General features: G+C 47.3%; 1 protein-coding gene across 1 annotated transcript in view; it reads right to left on the bottom strand.

The window, feature by feature from the left end:
* The window catches only part of LOC143803844 (mucin-5B-like), a 119,307-nt gene that overhangs the window by 6,376 nt on the left and 93,100 nt on the right, over positions 1 to 19,831 (bottom strand). Inside the window, exons 32-36 of the mRNA XM_077281609.1 lie at positions 10,664 to 10,695; positions 9,283 to 9,460; positions 7,869 to 7,973; positions 2,873 to 2,913; positions 1,939 to 2,058 (exon numbers count right to left, since the gene is read on the bottom strand). Of these exons, the coding sequence (XP_077137724.1) occupies positions 1,939 to 2,058; positions 2,873 to 2,913; positions 7,869 to 7,973; positions 9,283 to 9,460; positions 10,664 to 10,695 (476 nt within the window). The remainder of the gene's footprint in view (positions 1 to 1,938; positions 2,059 to 2,872; positions 2,914 to 7,868; positions 7,974 to 9,282; positions 9,461 to 10,663; positions 10,696 to 19,831) is intronic.

The raw sequence follows: 19,831 nt of genomic DNA, 5'->3' as shown, positions 1-19,831 counted from the left end.
GGCATGAAGTGCTGCAACTCCTGGGAAAAGACACTAAAAGGTGAACATACTGCAGAGAGTGTGCAGGAAAGCAGAGCACAGGAGAGGAATACCAGAGGGAGATCAGCCAGGAACAAGCTGCTCCTTTCTGAGGCGCAGAAGCCGGTAGCCAGAAACACAGAGGGAGTAACTGTCTCCAAGCCTTGCTCCAGAGACCGGCAGGACAGTCAATTCCAAGTTGGCTGCCCGACCTTAATACCTAAGAAGACACGGTGGCAAATTGTGGGGGTCGGGGCGTCTCTAGGGTCCCTATAAACAAGCCTCAGGCCATCAGTCATACGGGTTTGTCCTATCCATACCATCTGGGGGACAAAGAGAAGACATCAGAAACATCCACGAAAGTTGTGAGGACCTTACCGAGTTGCTCAGCAGGGAGGTACTACAACACACAGGCACTAGTAGGAAGGCTACTGATTTCCACCTGGATAAGGGGACTCTGGATTGACCTTTGGACCGGCTGGACCCTGCCTACCCTGTGGTCCGTACCCTGGACTGTGGATGCTGAAGCTTCCAGTAAAAGGTAAAGAGACTGCAACCTTGTGTCCTCGTTATTCCCTGCACCTCACATCACCCACCATTACCATCTACACTTCTGGGAAGCCCTGGGGATACACTTCACCTGTGGGAAGGTATACCATCTTGCTGCCATAACATCACCCCAGCGGACCCCTAAGCAGCATCGGTCACCCTGACCGAGTACCACAGGTGGCGTCACGAACACCGTACAAACTACACCTTTAATTGGATGCCCCTCAAAGGGCCACGGACCGGGTCAGGCCACCGTGACATCCCCAGAACCGAGAGGGACCCGGTACCGAGTACCCCATTGCCCTGACGTGGGGGGCGATCCACTGTGATCTTGTCTATGCATATTGAATATTTAGAGGGTCCATGGGGGATGGGAACTGGACAGAAAAGCACCAGGTCGGGCATTATTACTTATTAAAGTGAACCAGTCATGTCATTTTTAGTATCTAAACAGTCCCTAGTGCATTGTTAGTGATACAATTTTTTTCATTAAAAACGGCTCTGTAATCATGTCCAAAAAGCACTATAGTTATATCATATCTGCTCATTTAGTGATAGGGGTGTACTTCATTTTCGTTCAATCACGGGAGTCGCCGACCACGCAAATTGATTGACATTGCAGATTTCATGACATCATCAAATCTGCTGTAAAATCCCACTCTTGCGCATTGTCGAGCGGGCAGCTGTGCTTGTGCAATGTGTAGCCAGTAAGGCTCCCCGGTTGACACTGCGCAGGCGCAGCTCAACGCTACACACTTCACAAGTGCGGGATTTTACAGCGGATTTGAGTGATGTCAGCGAAATCCGGATCATCAATCAATGCAGGTGACTGAATAGAAAATGAAGCACACCCCTATGAATAAATGAGCAGGTACGATCTAACTACATAAAGTGCTTTTTGCACATCATTACAGTGCCGTTTTTAATGAAAAAAAAATACTAGTGGCGCAAATTGCATCGCTAATGACACACTGAGGACAGTTTAGATGCTAAAAATGACATGACAGGTTCCCTTTAAATAATGCAATGACCAAACTTCCCGGTGCAAAGCCTCCTGAGAAGGGGATGGTGGGAAGCCTACTGGTGTGTTGAGGGCTTCATTTGCCAAGGTGCCGGTAGCAGAACCACCTTGCTGGTAACATAGAAAAAATAGAATTTGCTGCAATCTATGAAGATTTCTTGCAAACAGAGGTTGCAGTTACATCCCAACTCTGGGGCCTAGAAGGACCCCAAAGGTTTGCTTGACCCATATGGTAGGGCCATATCTATGAAAGAACAGTGATAGTTGGGGCAGATTTTGCATGGGGTCTAACAAGCTTCCAGGTTAGCCATTGCCTGCAGAGCTGAGCTTGCTGTCGTATTTCTACTTACCAATGGGCACGGTGCATTATGCAGAATATCTGTACATTGGATGATCGGCCCCGTGGTCCTGTTTGCACTTTCTGTACATACACAGCTCTGGCAGTTATCAGTATATACCTGAGCTCCAGGCTGGGGGAGAAAAGGTCATTGGTTATCAGTAAGAAATTAATTTCATTGTCTACAAATTGACATAAGGTGATTGATCCAAATACATTGCAAATATTACAATCCAAGTATTCAACTGCCTTCCGTTTCTGAGTCGGGACCGAACGGTATGTACTGTATAAGTTATGCATACTCCCGGCCAGAGCCCGGCCAGTGGGCGGAGCCTCATTCTATACACTTGTTTGGAGCGAGACCACGCCCTCTAGTCGGCCACGCCCACTGGAGGGCTCTTGAGTAGGCGAGTCTCATTCAAAATGGGGAAGAAAACTTTGCTGTGCCAGCGTAAGAAATGTATGCCAATCATGGAATGTCATACATTTCTGTAGTATCTTGTGCTGTAAATTATGATGAATTTGCCAGGCGTGCTTGGCCATGCCCCATCCAGATCAAGCTCCGCCCACTGGTCAAAAAAATTTTGAGCTTGCTCGGACTGGTGTAAAATAATCTGAGTTGCACAAAAACTTGACATTTCAAGCAGCTTCCTTTTACAGTTCTTTTTTTAATATATAAAATATTAGTTTTCCTTTTCTCGTAAATATAACATTTAGTTGGGTGCAAACATTAGTCAGACGCACGTCTGTGCTGGAGTCTTCGGTCAGAGCCTACCTCACATTTATGGAAAAAATAAAATATAACTATAAGCATTAAAAATCAGTGGAATATATTCATCACCTCTGGTGTATGACACTCAATACACTGATGTGAACAGAGCCTTATAGACCTAATCATGATAAATATATTGAATATGTAACATCTTGTTATTTCAAGCTTTCCTTACCATATATTCGGCATTCCTGTGCACACAAACATTCTTTGCAACTGTAGAGACAGGAATAGTTAATTTTACATCCCTTGTCTAAGGCAACATGAGTTATATTACATGTACTGTATAATTACTATCATATGCAACAAAATACATCAAATTCCACCTATAGATATACGGTATATATGCATTATACCCATGTACAGGGTGGGCCATTTATATGGATACACCTAAATAAAATGGGAATGGTTAGTGATATCAACTTCCTGTTTGTGGCACATTAGTATATGGGAGGGGGAAAACTTTTCAAGATGGGTGGTGACCCTGGCGGCCATTTTGAAGTCGTCCATTTTGGATCCAACTATATTTTTCTCAATGGGAAAAGGGTCATGTGACACATCAAACTTATTGAGAATTTCATAAGAAAAACAATGGTGTGCTTGGATTTAAAGTAACTTTATTCTTTCATGAGTTATTTACAAGTTTATGACCACTTATAAAATGTGTTCAAAGTGCTGCCCATTGTGTTGGATTGTCAATGCAACCCTCTCCTCCCACTCTTGACACACTGATAGCAACACCGCAGAAGAAATGCCAGCACAGGCTTCCAGTATCTGTTGTTTCTGATGCTGCACATCTCGTATCTTCACATCATAGATAATTGCCATCAGATGACCCCAAAGATAAAAGTCTAAGGGGCTCAAATTGGGAGACTTTGGTGGCCATTCAACTGGCCCACGATGACCAATCCACTTTCTAGGAAACTGTTCATGTAGGAATGCTCAGACCTGACAGCTAGGGTTGAGCGAAACGGGTCGACCATTTTCAGAAGTCGCCGACTTTTGGCAAAGTCGGGTTTCATGAAACCCGACCCGACCCCTGTGTGGGGTCGGCCATGAGGTCGGCGATCTTCTGAATCTGGTATCGGGATTCCGATACCGAGTTCCGATATGTTTGCGATATCGGAAATCGGTATCAGAATCCACATTTAAGTGTAAAATAAAGAATTAAAATAAAAAATATTGATATGCTCACCTCTCCGACGCAGCCTGGACATCACCGCTGGTAACCGGCATCTTCCGTTCCTAAAAATGGCGCTTGAAAGACCTTTCGAATGCTTCACAGCTTGTGATTGGTCGCGGCGGCCCACGTGACCGCTGAGCGACCAATCACAAGCCGGTGACGTTATTCTCAGGTCCTGTTCTGGTTCTCAGGTACATGAGAATTACGTCACGGCTTGTGATTGGTCGCTGAGCGGTCACGTGGGCCGCCGCGACCAATCACAAAGCCGTGACGTCATCGGAAGGTCCTTCACGCGTTCATTCTTAAGAAGGAAGGCTGCCGGAAAGAAGCCGAGGGTGAGTATATTCCTATTAGGTATATACTCACCCTCGTGCGTGCCCTGCTTCTTTCCGGCAGCCTTCCTTCTTAAGAATGAACGTGTGAAGGACCTTCCGATGACGTCACGGCTTTGTGATTGGTCGCGGCGGCCCACGTGACCGCTCAGCGACCAATCACAAGCCGTGACGTAATTCTCATGTACCTGAGAACCAGAACAGGACCTGAGAATAACGTCACCGGCTTGTGATTGGTTGCTCAGCGGTCACGTGGGCCGCCGCGACCAATCACAAGCCGTGAAGCATTCGAAAGGTCTTTCAAGCGCCATTTTTAGGAACGGAAGATGCCGGTTACTACCAGGGCGCGTCAGAGTGTGAGTATATCAATTTTTTTTTTATTTTAATTCTTTATTTTACACGTAAATATGGATCCCAGGGCCTGAAGGAGAGTTTCCTCTCCTTCAGACCCTGGGAACCATAGTATCCCATTGCACTGCATTGGGTTTCGCGTTTCGGCCGACCCCGACCCCGACTTTTTTATAGGATCGGCCGATTTCACTCGACCCGACTTTTGAGAAAGTCGGGTTTCGTGAAACCCGACCCGATCCTATAAAAATAAAAGTCGCTCAACCCTACTGACAGCCATAATTGATAGTATGGTGTGGTATTGTCATGTCGGACGCTGTTCATACTAGGGCGTTCGACAGACAGCGGTAATTCCGCTTTTGTCCACTATGCGCTCAGTGGCGTCGGCTAGATTTTGTCTAGCTGGTCCGGGGTTAATTTAGCTGGTACTCGGATTGGAAGCTGGTCACGCCCACTGCCTTTAAATTGTTCTTCTGAACATTTGGCGTCGCCGATTATAGCTTCTGCCTTATGCTTGGTTATCTCGGTCTGGAGTGGTAGTCTAGGAGATGGAGTATCGTATCTGGTGTTGTATTTCCCTTTGTCATATTTTCCTCCTTCCTATATTTGTATTTGTTTTGCCCTGTGCACTTATAGTGTATTCCTGTGTGACTGCGGCGTGGTGTATATTTTCCGTTATCCTTGTCTGTGCTAACTGTGGGTATTGGTTAGTGGTCTCTTCACTGGGTGGTGGGTGGTTGTTTCAGCCAGGGGTTGTAACAGGAGACAGGGTGAGGATGGAGGCCCAGACATGCACACCATCAGTGTAAACTCTGGGAGAGGATCAGTCAGGGTTTCCCAGAGTTGAGGGAAATCGCAGGGGCCCGGGTTACTAGCTCTTGCCTACCTAGGCTTCCCGTGACAGGTATATGGAGTACAAAGATAGTGGGGCCATTCTTCATAAATGGAAGCCTCAATGCCACTGGATATCTGAAATTGCTACATGATGATGTGTTGCCCTCTTTATGCACTGAAGATGGCACGTTCCCTGAGTTTTTCCAGCAAGATGGTGCACCACCACATTATGGTTGTCAGGTCCCAGCATTCCTACAAGGAATCTGACCCCCTTAGACTTTTATCTTTGGGGTCATCTGAAGGCAATTGTCTATGCTGTGAAGATACGAGATGTGCAGCATCTGAAACAATGGATACTGGAAGCCTGTGCTAGCATTTTTTCTGTGGTGTTGCTATCTGTGTCAAGAGTAGGAGAAGAGGGTTGCATTGACAATCAAACACAATGGGCAGCACTTTGAACACATTTTATAAGTGGTCATAAACTTGTAAATAACTCATGAAATAATAAACTTACTTTAAAAAGAAGCACACCATTGTTTTTCTTGTGAAATTCTCAATAAGTTTGATGTGTCACATGACCCTCTTCCCATTGGAAAAAATAAAGTTGGATCCAAAATGGCCGACTTCAAAATGGCCACCATGGTCACCACCCATCTTCAAACGTTTCCCCCTCCCATATACTAATGCGCCACAAACAGGAAGGTGATATCACCAACCATTCCCATTTTATTTAGGTGTATCTATATAAATGGCCCACCCTGTAAAACGTATATAAAGGGTTATTCCAATTTATATAATTGGATATTGTCAGAGACTGCTTGTAAATGCAAGCAATTTAGTAATTTTTCCTTTTTTCTAATTTTTATTAAATCATATTAACACTTATCTTTTGTTTACATTTTGTTGACTTGGAGACCGACCACCGCTGCTCAACAGCAGAACATGTACACATCTCTATTCTATTGAGCTTGCAAGGATTGTTTTGAAGCTGGCCAGGATCGCAGGAGTTCACTAATACCTCTTAAATCCATCAGACTTTAGGGAAAAGTGCTCAAGTTACATAGCAGTGGTGGTTTGTTTCCTAGGCAACGAGCTGTAAATAAATGAAAAGTGGTAATATCTCTAGAACTCTAGAACGGCTACAAACTTTAAGTAAACTACAAAATTGTTGATATTTAAAAGCACTAAACAACAAAGTCTATCTACGAAGAAGGGAATAGCCTTTTAGCAGGTTCACTAATTAGTGCGTTTTGAGACCACAAAAGTTTGCTTAAAGGGAACCTGTCATGTGTCAGATTTGGGGTTAATCTGCAGATTATCAGCATTCTGAAATTCCCTCGAGCCCTGCATCTAGACCCCTGCTACTGGGAGGAATTGAAATGTATTCCTCCTGGTAACGTTCATGTTTCAGTCACTGGGCGGAGCCGGAACAATTCCAGTCACCACTCTGCATATGGAGAGCAGTGGCTGTAAACCACACTCCCGTCACTGACTGACAGCAAGCTCATAATTAGATCCCACTATCAGTGCGGGGGCTGCAGTTTATGGCCACCGTTCTCAACACACAGAGCAATTACTGCACCCACGCTGTCACCGCCCTGTGACTGAAACCCAAAAGTTACCACTAGGAATAAAGTTAATTTCCTCCCAGCAGCGGGGGTCTAAGTGCAGATGCTGGGCAAGTTCAGAACGCTATTAAACTGCAGATTAACGCTATATCTGCAGGTTCATTGTGTTTTTTCATAATAGGTTCCCTTTAAAGGGAACCTGTCATGTCCCAAATGTTATTAACCTGCCAATAAGGAGTTAATCAGCAGGCTAATAATGTTCTGAAGCCATGCAACCATCACAATAAAAGCTACCTGGAGGATATCAACTTTATTCCTCCCAGCAGCGTCTAGCTTTCAGTCACACAAGTGCGGCTCCTGTCACCACTCAGTAAATAGTGGGCAGCGGCTGTAAAAAAAACCAGCACTGACTGACAACCGGCTCAGCACTGACACACTGCTGACACTCAATGTGTTGCTGGGTGCGTACAACTGCCACTATATACTGAATATGTAGCTGCACCTATATGACAGAAAGCCGGAGGCTGCAGGGAGAAATGAAGTTAATTTCCTCCCAGTAGCTGGGCTTACAGTACTGCAACTGCATGACCTTAGAATGCTATTAACCTGTAGATTAACCCAATATCTGCAGACTAATAGTGTTTCAAGTTAAAAAGTTCAGCTCCTTCTTGAAAGTGCACATAAAGCGGTGTACGGACCCATAAACTTTCTATTGAGCCTGTACACTGACCACACGGCATGCATGCTGACCTCTCCTGAGATCTTGATCCAACAACGTACTGCAGCTTATTTAAGGGGGTACAAAGTATAAAAAAAACAAGTTTAAATGATAGGTATAGTATAAGAGAAGATATAAGTATTGAACTGATTTTGTAGATAGTCATGGTTTCCTAATATTGGACTCACCACATTGATACTGAATACAGCAATGTCCATCTTGAATGCTACCAACAGCTTCATATCCGAGTTCACAGGTGGGAGATGTGGTTTCACATCTGCTTATATTACACTCTGCAAATGAAAACACACATTGCTTTGAGGCCTGCACCATAGTAATGGCTGATGAGTACTACACTCCTGAGGGCAAAACTGTTTTTTTTTTTCAATAATGTAGGTATATAATTCTTCTAATTCTGACAGAGGGTCTGCTCAGTAGAATTTTTGACTGCTTTGGACACAAACACCGCTTGTGTCCAGGAGATGTCTCCAGTATGGCATCATAGTCACATTCAAGTGACATTTACCATTCGACCAGAAGTTCATGAAATATGAAGCATTTGTACCCCTCCTTGGCTACTTCATTCTCATGATCAAAGTTGGTCACTAATAGTCCCTCTAAGCCGTGGACTATGGGAAGAAAAGACTTAACAACTGAAAAGTTGCAGTCAGTTTTTAGTATCCCAGTGCTTCTAAAATTAAAAATGAAGAAATTTTGTACAGAGACTTGATTAAAAAATGCTGTGTTTTTTACAATAATATTTGGAATTGAGAGTCCTCAGTGGTTGATACCTTTTAATGGCTAACTGAAAAGATGGTAACAAATTGCATGCATTCGAGACTACTCAGGCCTCTTCATCAGGCATAGACTAATACAACATCTGTTTTTTACATAGTTTTCATCCAGACATCTCCATAGTAACAGACTACAAACAAACCCTGTGTAGTCTGATCCTGCAGTCATATTGCTTTTCATTTTCTCCCCCAATTCTTGCCACACAACCTCACCAATCACACATTCATCAATCAATAGGATATGCCATTAAAGGGAATCTGTTGGGTCCGATCACAGACCTATTAAACTGCCGATAAAGGGTTAATCTGCATGTTAATAGTGTTGAAGGTGCCCAACCACAGTAATGAAAATGTGGCACCCAGGAGACAATTAACTTTACTTCTCCTGGGAGCCACCGGCTTTCAGTCATGCAGGTGGTGTCCGGAGAGCAGTTATAGTCACCGATCACAGCGCTGAGAATGGCGACTGTACTATAACCACAGTTCAGCACTGTATCAGTACAAAGTCGGCTCTCAGTCAGTGCCGGAACATGCTTACTGCCGCAATTCTCACTGCTGTGAGCGATGACTGTAATCGCTCCGGTATGCCTGCGTGACTGAAAGCAGGGTGCTCCTGGGAGAAATAAAGTGTATTTTCTCCTGGGTGCCACACTTTCACTATAGTGACCTGGCACCTTCATAAAGGAATTAACCTGCAGATTAACACCATATCTGTCAATAAATAGTGTTATAAAAACCGACAGATTCCCTTCAATTTTACCTCTGAATGTCACTTCAATTTTAAGAAATCATTACCAACTGTACTTACTGCACACAGTCTCTTGGCAGCAGGGGTCAGTGGGGCTGATCTGGACTCCGGGGAAGAACCCTTGTAAGTTACAATGTACTGTAGGAATGTTCTCACACATGTGTTTTTGACAAGTAATTCCACTACCTCCCTCACGGCAGATGCAATCCTGGCAGCCGAGTTGGAATTTTTCTCCAAACTGGAAAGAAATAAACTAAAATTATTTAATATTTGTACAACAATATTTCTAAAAATATGTAGTTACATCTCCTAATGGAAAATGTTCTCTATTGTAGTAGTAAGCATGCTTTCGATCAGCCAAGTATAAGGAGGAATGTATATGAAGGTGAGAGTCCTCAGCTTGGGCCTCACGCCTCTACGAGCTACAGCATGGACCCCACTTGTAATAAAAATGTAATCAGACCATTTATTAATATGAATGAATGCCATGTTATTCCCTCTGCATTAGTAACTGCAGGAGAAATGTGTCATCTGATTGCAGGGGATTTCAGCTTCCAGCCCACAGTGTACAGTCCTCAGGTATGATGATTTTTAAGCAAGTCTAAAAATTATCATTCTCAACAGCACATTGTTTGACCTCAGCAGCACATTCTGTATAAAATGGTTGTGTGCTGCTGCTAGATTGAATATATTAACAATCATTCTGGGCACACATGAGGATGGATGTCCTGTTTAAAGAGAATCTGTCAGCAGGATTTTACCTCCCTCCCACCAAAAAAAATTATATGTGCATGTATCTTTTTCAAAGACAAGTCCAGCAATACTTTTACATGGCCTGTCCGTTCCACCATTACTGAGAAATCAGCACTTGACTTGATATGTAAATTGCTATGGTAGATCTGAAAACTCTGTCACTCCAGCTCTATTCACCTCTCGGACACTACAGCTCTATTCACCCCTCAGTGTTGCCTTCTCCTGCTTGACTGAGGGCCTCTATCCTTTGTGATTTCAGTCAAAGGAACAGTCAGTCAATCAGGAGGCGGCGCTAAACGGGGAATAGAGCTGGTGTGACAGAGGTTTCATATCTACCCTAGCAATTTGCATATCAATTCAAACACTGATTTCTCAGTAATGGGGAAACAGAATGGTCAAAGAAAGGTATTTCTGGACTTGTCTTTGAATGAGCTACATGCACATACAAATAGTTTAGAGTGTGAAATACTGCTGACAGATTCCCTTTAAACACTCGGCCTACATGTAGACGATCAGATGTCGTTTAGTGGTCTCGCTTAGAATTTTCTTCATTTATTTGTGGTTATTACAAACATCAAATACTGGACACCTCTGATTTTGAGAATCTTGTCCATACATGTTTTTAGTGGAAAAATCCCTATAACTACGGTGGTAAAAAATCATAAAATGATAGAGAAAATGAACAAACCTTGCGTGGTACGTCATCTGGACTAACGCATCCTAAAAGAGAAAGCACACTATAAATATGAGAAATATAAGGTAATGTTTCCGGTTTGTAATTAAAGGGACTCTGTCACCTGAATTTGGAGGGAACAATTTTTAGCCATAGAGGCGGGGTTTTCGGCTGTTTGATTCACCCTTTCCTTACCCGCTGGCTGCATGCTGGCTGCAATATTGGATTGAAGTTCATTCACTGTCCTCCGTAGTACATGCCTGCACAAGGCAATCTTGCCTTGCGCAGGCGTGTACTACGGAGGACAGAGAATGAACTTCAATCCAATATTGCAGCCAGCATGCAGCCAGCGGGTAAGGAGAGGGTGAATCAAACAGCCAAAAACCCCGCCTCTATGGCTGAAAATTGTTCCCTCCAAATTCAGGTGACAGAGTCCCTTTAATATTTTTGTATTGATTAACCGAGGAAATTGAAAACATTTTTTTTTTATCTTTTTAGTATAATATGTAGTAGAATAGAGCAACACATATTGTTTAGCGATGAGACCAAACAATACTGTTCAATTAAATCGTGCCCCATTGCTCATACTGATGAAGGAGGGGGATTATCTGACCAAATCATACACAGGAGATACCATTATAGGACAAATAATGAGAGTTATCTTTTAGATTGGATACATTCCGGAAGTCAGTACCTATCATTTTAGCAAGGCCTTGCTGGATCCAGGGATTTTTGGATCCTCATAAGCTTGTTAGTAATAATGTATATAAATATAGAATTTCATGCTGCAACCTGTAATTCTCATGTGTTACTGAATTTAGAGTATAATGATTTTACTGCAAGCTTGTGATCAGAGGCATTAGTTGCCTTTCTTACAGTTGCTATATAAAGGATGAATAATGTGTAGGTCTATTATCATTACAGCCATAAATACAAATATAAAATAATGAAATATAAAATTAGAACCTCACTTGTTTTGCAACATTAGAATATGTCAGTGTTAGCTGTTGGTTTGTAGATTTATGCCTCGTTCAGTCGTCCGATTTTTGCATGCGAGTGCAATCCGAGTTTTTCACGGATAGCACTTGTATCTGTGATAGTCTATAGGAGGCCATTTACAATCGTCTTGATTTTTTTCATCAGACTGAGTGGTCCTCGGAAAATATCGTAGACTTGCCCGATTTTGATCTGAGGATTGGATCAAAATCAGCGATGCAAGTCAATAAGTCCGTTAAAATTAGCGGACTGTACTCTCACGGCCGTCCTCTGACGCTTGGTCACATGGGCCCGTGTGTACCAGCGTCATCGGACGTGATCTGTTCGCGACTGCTGATTGGCAGTCATATAATCGTGGTAACTATAAAAGGATGGGATATTTTAACTTTGGCACGCCCCCCTTGAGGAAGGTTGATCCGAAATGCGCGTCGAGAGGGTGGGAGACAGTGCGGCGCATTGCTCATTACTACTAGTTATGTGATTTGATATACCAAATGTATGCCCTGTTGATATCTGTCTACTTATAATGTTGTTGACACGGGGTGGAATGTTTTTTAGACATTGCATACTGCTATTGTGTATCCAATATGTGGCACCTGGGTTTTGGTATCTTGTGCAGCGCCCCAGAGTCCTGGTCGCTGCAGTAACGTCGCTCTGCCACTAAGGGGAGTGATGTTACGTCTGATTGCACTAAAGGAGTTCACCTGACCAGGTAACACACACACTACACTTCACACTCCGGCCACCAGGGGGAGTGGTTCTATCTAGTAGGCCACTCCTCACACTCTGGTAAAACTGGGGGTTGGACAGGAAGACAGGGAGAGAAGTAACAGGGAAGAGCTAGAGAGAGGACCTGTCAGGGATGGGATCCTGACAGATTCCTAAGAAAGGACAAAAAGTGAGAAAAGGGGAATACAGCAAAGAGGCGATAGGACCAGAAGGAGTCATGCTGTAAGATCAAGGCCGCATCCTTCTGAGGCGCCAACAGTCGGTGGCCGGAACGCCGAGCAAGTAAGAGACTCTAAGCATTACTGCAAACCACGGCAGGATAGCCAATTATAGGTTGGCTGTCTCACCCAAATCACCTAAGCAGACAACGGAGGCAGCTGTGGGAGAGGGGCGACTCTAGGGTCCCGGAAGAACTCCAGGCCTACCCCGTCATACGGGTGCGTCCTAACCATATCATCTGGGGGACGGAGAGAACGAACATCAGAGACAGACAGAATCAGTTGTGAGGACTATCCCAGGGTGCTCAGCAGGGAAGGACTACAACACACATGCGCTAGAAGGTAGACGCTGATTCCCACCTGTTAAGGGGACTCCTGATGTGCCTTCGGACCGGCCGGTCTCAGACAGCCCTGTTAACAGTGCTCTGGATTGAGTACCTCGAGACCTTCAGTAAAGAGGTAAAGAGACTGCAACTCTGTGTCCTCGTTATTCATCGCACCCCACACCCCAACATCATCACGTTCTATCTTCGCTGGACGCCCCTCAGCAGGATCACGGACCGTGTCTAGCCACCGTGACCACCCTAGAACTGAGACACAGAGGCCCGGTACCGGGTGCCCCTCGGCCCTGCGGCAGTGGGGGCGCTCCAACTTGGCGTCACGAACAGGATTCTACTTAAGCCTGAAGAATCAGGTCATGTGTGCCTTGGAACTGTGATTTATTGTGCTTGGACTGTGACTTATTGCAAAGACTGTGATTTGCTAATTGCCGCCAAGAGTTCCCGCCACAATTCGCCATTGCCGCGCACGGAGGGAGGAGCCTTAGCTTCGTGGGCGGAACCGGTCAAGAGAAGCGCGGAACGAGGAAGCGTGGTAAAGTACCAACTCTGGAAGAGGAACTCCGACCTCCAGCAGGTTAGTGGGAGGAAGGGACAGCCATGTCCGAGTCGGGAGGAGCGGAGGCGGCGGTCGCAGCCGTGGACACAGGGGCACCTCCGGTCCCCACAGCGGACGTAGCCGCGGCCCTAATACCACCACCGGTTGCCACAGAACCCGCTGCCCCCATCAGCCAGTCGGACACTGCCGCTACCACAAAGGCCATAAAGCCCTTCTCTATGCCGTACCTGCCCGGAGCGGCCTGGCTCCCACGATACTCCGGGGAGTCGCATACGGTCACTGACTTTAAAGAAGGGATCTGCAGCCTGCTTGAGTTCTATCCCCTGACAGAGCCTCAGAAGGTTCATATGAAAATCGGTCAACTCTTTGGGGCGGCTCTGAGAGAAGTGAAGTCCTGGCCCGCCGCGGATAAGGGAACGGCACAGCTGGTTTTTGCAAAGCTTAAAGCCACCTTCGATACCCGTACTGCTACAGAAATTAAATTGACTTTCTATGGATGCAAACAGAGACCGCAGGATAGCTTACGGGACTATGCCCTTAATCTCCAGGAGGCGCTGCGGGCCATTAAGCAGAGTGACCCCGGCAGCATGCAAGATTAGGATAAACTCCTGAAAGAGCGGTTCATTGAGGGGCTCCTGTGCAGTCACCAAAGGGGCCAATTACACTTCCTGGCCATGCAGAATCCAGACTTGACTTTTGCGCAATTCAAGGATAATGCTATCCAGGCGCTGCAGGATCGACAGCCCAGCCGTGCAATACCACCCAGGCGTCCCGCTCTCACCTACCACCAGGAGGTGGCGCCAGATGCCCCAGTCGCCGCCGAGGCCGACACCCAGAGCCTAGAGGACGACTCCCCTGCAGGACTCCGCCTCCAGATGCAGGAGCTGACCAAGAGCGTTGCTGCCCTAGCCGGGACGGTGCAGTCCCTGCAGGAGGCCCCCAAGGAGAAGATCCAGCTGGCCTCCAGACCAGAAGATGTCCCCTGGATGCGACAGAGGAGGACTCCGCCGACCAGAGGCCAGGACGACGATCGCTTCCATCGGGACGGACGACCCATTTGCCGCCGCTGTCACCAGGTGGGCCACCTGGCAAGGTACTGTCCTTTAAACGAGCAACCCCTGGGGCAAAGGGCCAACCCCCAGGAGTAGGACGATCAGGCCCGCAGCATTGGAGAGCCAAATACGTTGGAGGGCGGCCAGTTCTTCCTGTTGTGATCGACGGTATCCCCATGAACGCTCTGCTGGACACCGGTTCTCAGATGACGACTATGCCTTACGTGCTTTATAAACGGTATTGGGAGGACACCGACATTACTCGTGGCCCCAATGATGATTTCACTATCATAGCCAGTAATGGTCAGCTGTTGCCACGAGTGGGGTATAAAGAGGTCACCATCAAGGTGGGGCGGGTGGAATTGAAGGCCCAAGGGATTGTAATCGTTGATATTGACCGCCGTGAATGTAATCCTATGATGACTATCGGTACCAATGTTATAGAAAATTGTTTTGCAGAAGTTATTGTCTTGTTACAACAAGTAGCAGAAACTGCTGGCTACAGTGAACAACGCGCCCTGCAAAAAGAAATCAGAGCTCTGATGCAGAGACAGCAGGTAGAGCTGACTGGTGGTGAAATTGGTCGTGTCACTGTGAGTGATTCAAACCCTATATCGATACCCCCCAGGAGTGAGATGTTAATATGGTGTCGGGCAGCCATAGGCCTCAGGGGTAAGGACTACCAGGCCCTGGTAGAACCCATGTATTCAGACAATAGGCCAACTCTCCTGACAGCCAGGGGGGTGGTCAACGTCCGCCAGGGGAGGGTGCCCGTACGTGTCCTTAATTGTGGAGAGGAAGAGGTCCACCTCACCAAGTATGCCACGCTTGCCAAACTGTTCGCTGTCAATAATAGTGTGATACAGACACCTGGACCCTTGGCCCCTTCTAACCTGGTGGAGAACAACGGTTCTGCAGGGCACTCGAAAGATTGGTGTCGGGAATTGCATGTGGGCACTGACTCCACCCCACCCCATCAGAAACAGGGGGCCTACAGGGTGGTTCACGAGTACGAGCAGGTATTTAGCAAACACCCCTTAGATTTTGGACAGGTGAAAGGGATCCAACATCATATCCCCACGGGAGATCACCGGCCCATAAAGGAGAGATACCGCCCTGTACCCCCAGCTCATTACCAGTGTGCCAAGGACATGTTGCGAGAAATGAAGGAGGCTGGGGTGGTGAGAGACAGTTGTAGCCCCTGGGCAGCTCCATTAGTCCTTGTTAAAAAGAAAGATGGCACAATGAGGATGTGTGTTGATTACAGGCAGTTGAATCGCATTACACATAAGGATGCATACCCACTGCCCAGGATAGAAGAGTCTCTGGCTGCCTTAAAATCTGCTAACTACTTTTCTACCTTAGATCTCACCAGTGGGTACTGGCAGGTTCCCGTGGCGGAGGCGGACAAAGAGAAGACGGCCTTCACAACACCGATGGGTCTCTGCGAATTCAACTACATGCCCTTCGGATTGTGCAATGCCCCGGGGACGTTCCAGAGGATGATGGAGTGCTGTCTGGGGCACAAGAACTTTGAAACCGTACTGCTGTATTTGGATGACGTCATTGTCTTCTCTAAGACCTACGAAGACCATCTGAAGCACCTGGCTGAGGTGTTTGAAGCCCTGTCCAACTTTGGCTTAAAGGTGAAACCGTCCAAATGTCATCTGCTGAAACCCAAAGTGCAGTACCTGGGCCATGTGGTGAGCGCTGAAGGAGTAGCCCCAGACCCCGACAAGGTCACGGTGATCCAAGACTGGCCAAAGCCCAGCAACCTCCACGAAGTCCGGCAGTTCCTCGGGCTGGTCGGCTATTACCGAAGGTTCATCAAGGACTTCACCAAGAAGGCCGCGCCCTTGCAAGACCTGTTGGTGGGCCAATCAAAGAAGACCAAGGGGAAGAACGCCCCATTTGACTGGAATGAGGAGCTGGAAGGATCCTTCACTTGTTTGAAGTCGGCACTGACGGGAGAAGAGGTGCTGGCCTACCCCGAATACGACCAACCGTTTGTGCTGTACACGGATGCCAGCAATGTGGGATTGGGAGCCGTGCTATCCCAGGTCCAGAAAGGCAAGGAGAGGGTGATCGCTTACGCCAGCAGGAAGCTCTGCACCACGGAAAGGAACCCTGACAACTACAGTTCCTTTAAACTGGAGTTCCTTGCCATCGTCTGGGCAGAGAGGTTCAAACACTACCTGGCCTCGGCGAAATTCACCGTCTTCACGGATAATAATCCACTGACGCACTTGGGTACAGCCAAACTCAGGGCCTTGGAACAGCGGTGGATGGCCCGGCTGTCCAACTACGACTTCACCATCAAGTACCGGGCAGGACGCAAAAATGCGAACGCCGATGCCTTGTCCCGGATGCCCAATTTGCCAGAAACGGGGGAGGACACAGAGGCACTTGAAGAGGTAGAGTTGCCTGCGTTCCATCGCCCCAAAGCCGCTCAGTACTCGCATCATGTGAAGAACCGGTACAAGAACCAACAGGATGCCACGCTGAATCCCCTGCCCCATCACGGATGGGTGGAGACCCAGGATGGTGACCCCGCGGTCCGTCGGGTGAAAGAGCTCCTGACGCAGGCAGGGTTGCATCCCAGCCCAGATGATCCACAGGAGACATGACAGCTGTGGAAGGGGAAAAGCCAACTGTTTATCCATGATGGCAAGCTGTGCCAGAGGAGTATCGACCCACGTACTCATGAATTGGTATGGCAGATAGTGGTGCCAAGGCGAGATGCGCCCATGGTTCTGGGAGCCTACCACGATGGAGCCGGACACTTCGGATGGAAGAAGCTGGAGAGGCTACTCCGAGGGAGGTTCTATTGGATTGGCATGAAGGGAGCCATTGAGAAGTGGTGTCGGGAGTGCGGTCCATGTAGCCTACGCAGGAAGGACCGTGACAGCCAACGGGCTCCCTTGCAGCCCATCATCACCAAACGGCCGCTCGAACTGGTCGCGCTGGATCATGTGAAGCTGACACCTAGCCGGTCAGGCTATATCTATGCTCTTACCATCGTAGATCACTACTCCAGATTTTTGGTGGTTGTACCTGTCAAGGATCTAACGGCCAGGACGGCTGCCAAGGCCTTCCAGCAGTACTTTTGTAGGCCCCATGGGTACCCGGAGAAGGTACTGACCGATCAGGGACCAGCATTCGAAGCAGAGGTGTTCCAAGAGTTCTGCCATCTGTATGGGTGTAAGAAGATCAGAACCACACCGTACCATCCCCAAACCAACGGGATGTGTGAAAAGATGATCCAAGTGGTGATCGACTTACTGAAGACCTTACCCGTAGAGGAGCGGAACCTGTGGCCAACAAAGTTGCCTGACTTGGTGGACATATACAATCATATCCCAGTAAATTCCACCAACTTCACTCCAGCGTACCTGATGCAAGGAAGATCTAGCAAGTTACCCGTTGACCTGGACATGGGGGTCCTAGTCCCCGAAGATACCTCTCCGGATGCAAAAAGGCAGCGAAAGTACCGCAAAGTACAGGAATGCGTGGAAAGAAGTCTCGCCCAGGCTAGACAAAAACAAGAAAGAGACTACAACCAGCATGCCCCTGCGATTCCCTTGTCACCCGGTGAGCACGTACTCAAAGGAAAGAGGAGGCTACACAAACTCGACGACCAATGGGAAGCGGAACCGTATACCGTCCTGCCATCCGATTTCGACAACACGAAGGTTTGTCTCATCAGCAAGGATGGAGGGGAGACCTCGACGGCGATATCCAGGGACCACCTTAAAGTCTGCCCTGATAAGTTGATAGAGAGGGAAACGGATCCAGGAACCTCCTCGCCTGTAGAAGAGAAGATGATACACACTGTTCTTGGCGATTTTCCCCAGTCCTGGACTCAGATAAATCAGGCCATCGTGGTACCTGTCCTAACGTTCCATCAACCAAATCCACTAGAACTAATGGTGGTGCCGGATCGTCCAGGCCCGCAACCTCAGCAGATCCCACCCGAAGATGCCATGCCAATCGTTAAACAAGCAAGTCCTCCCTCTGCTATTGGCGAACCTGCCGTACATACTGTTGGTAACAGCAGCTCTGAGAGCTCCAGCCTGCCAGTGCTACCCAGACTCACTAGAAGTGTAGCTAGAAGACAGTGCACTACACCAGCGGTAGCAAGCATAGCGGGCCCTGTTAGGCCAATAGCAACCCCTGCACTGCGAAGGTCCACACGCAGCACCCAGAATCAAACTCCCCTCCGCTACAAAACTTGGAGGTATTAATGAGGGCTGCTATTTAGTTGAAAATGTTTGTGTGCATATCTTTTGTTACAGGCTTTAAAATGAACAAACGGAGTAATGGACAGTGAATTGCTCCAAAAACTTCTAAAGGGGACCCCTTTGTTTACCCGGGGTCCCCGTTGTTTCAACCACTGAACTGAGAGTCATAAACTGTGCATGACCTAACTTTCGCAACGTTCAAGAGTCCTCACCTCCCATAAAGGGAAGCACTGTTATGTTTGATTGTTTATGATATTTCAAAATTTTGTGTGTTTTCTGTTAACATGTATTGCTGTTCTTGTTTTCCCAGTCCGGGAGTACTGGATTTAACCGGGGGGAGTGCAGCGCCCCAGAGTCCTGGTCGCTGCAGTAACGTCGCTCTGCCACTAAGGGGAGTGATGTTACGTCTGATTGCACTAAAGGAGTTCACCTGACTAGGTAACACACACACTACACTTCACACTCCGGCCACCAGGGGGAGTGGTTCTATCTAGTAGGCCACTCCTCACACTCTGGTAAAACTGGGGGTTGGACAGGAAGACAGGGAGAGAAGTAACAGGGAAGAGCTAGAGAGAGGACCTGTCAGGGATGGGACCCTGACAGATTCCTAAGAAAGGACAAAAAGTGAGAAAAGGGGAATACAGCAAAGAGGCGATAGGACCAGAAGGAGTCATGCTGTAAGATCGAGGTCGCATCCTTCTGAGGCGCAAACAGTCGGTGGCCGGAACGCCGAGCAAGTAAGAGACTCTAAGCATTACTGCAAACCACGGCAGGATAGCCAATTATAGGTTGGCTGTCTCACCCAAATTACCTAAGCAGACAACGGAGGCAGCTGTGGGAGAGGGGCGACTCTAGGGTCCCGGAAGAACTCCAGGCCTACCCCGTCATATGGGTGCATCCTAACCATATCATCTGGGGGACGGAGAGAACGAACATCAGAGACAGACAGAATCAGTTGTGAGGACTATCCTGGGGTGCTCAGCAGGGAAGGACTACAACACACAGGCGCTAGAAGGTAGACGCTGATTCCCACCTGTTAAGGGGAATCCT

The sequence above is a fragment of the Ranitomeya variabilis genome, chromosome 2 (genome assembly GCF_051348905.1).
Source record: "Ranitomeya variabilis isolate aRanVar5 chromosome 2, aRanVar5.hap1, whole genome shotgun sequence".
Lineage (NCBI taxonomy): Eukaryota > Metazoa > Chordata > Amphibia > Anura > Dendrobatidae > Ranitomeya > Ranitomeya variabilis.
This window is presented reverse-complemented; position numbering and strand designations above follow the sequence as displayed.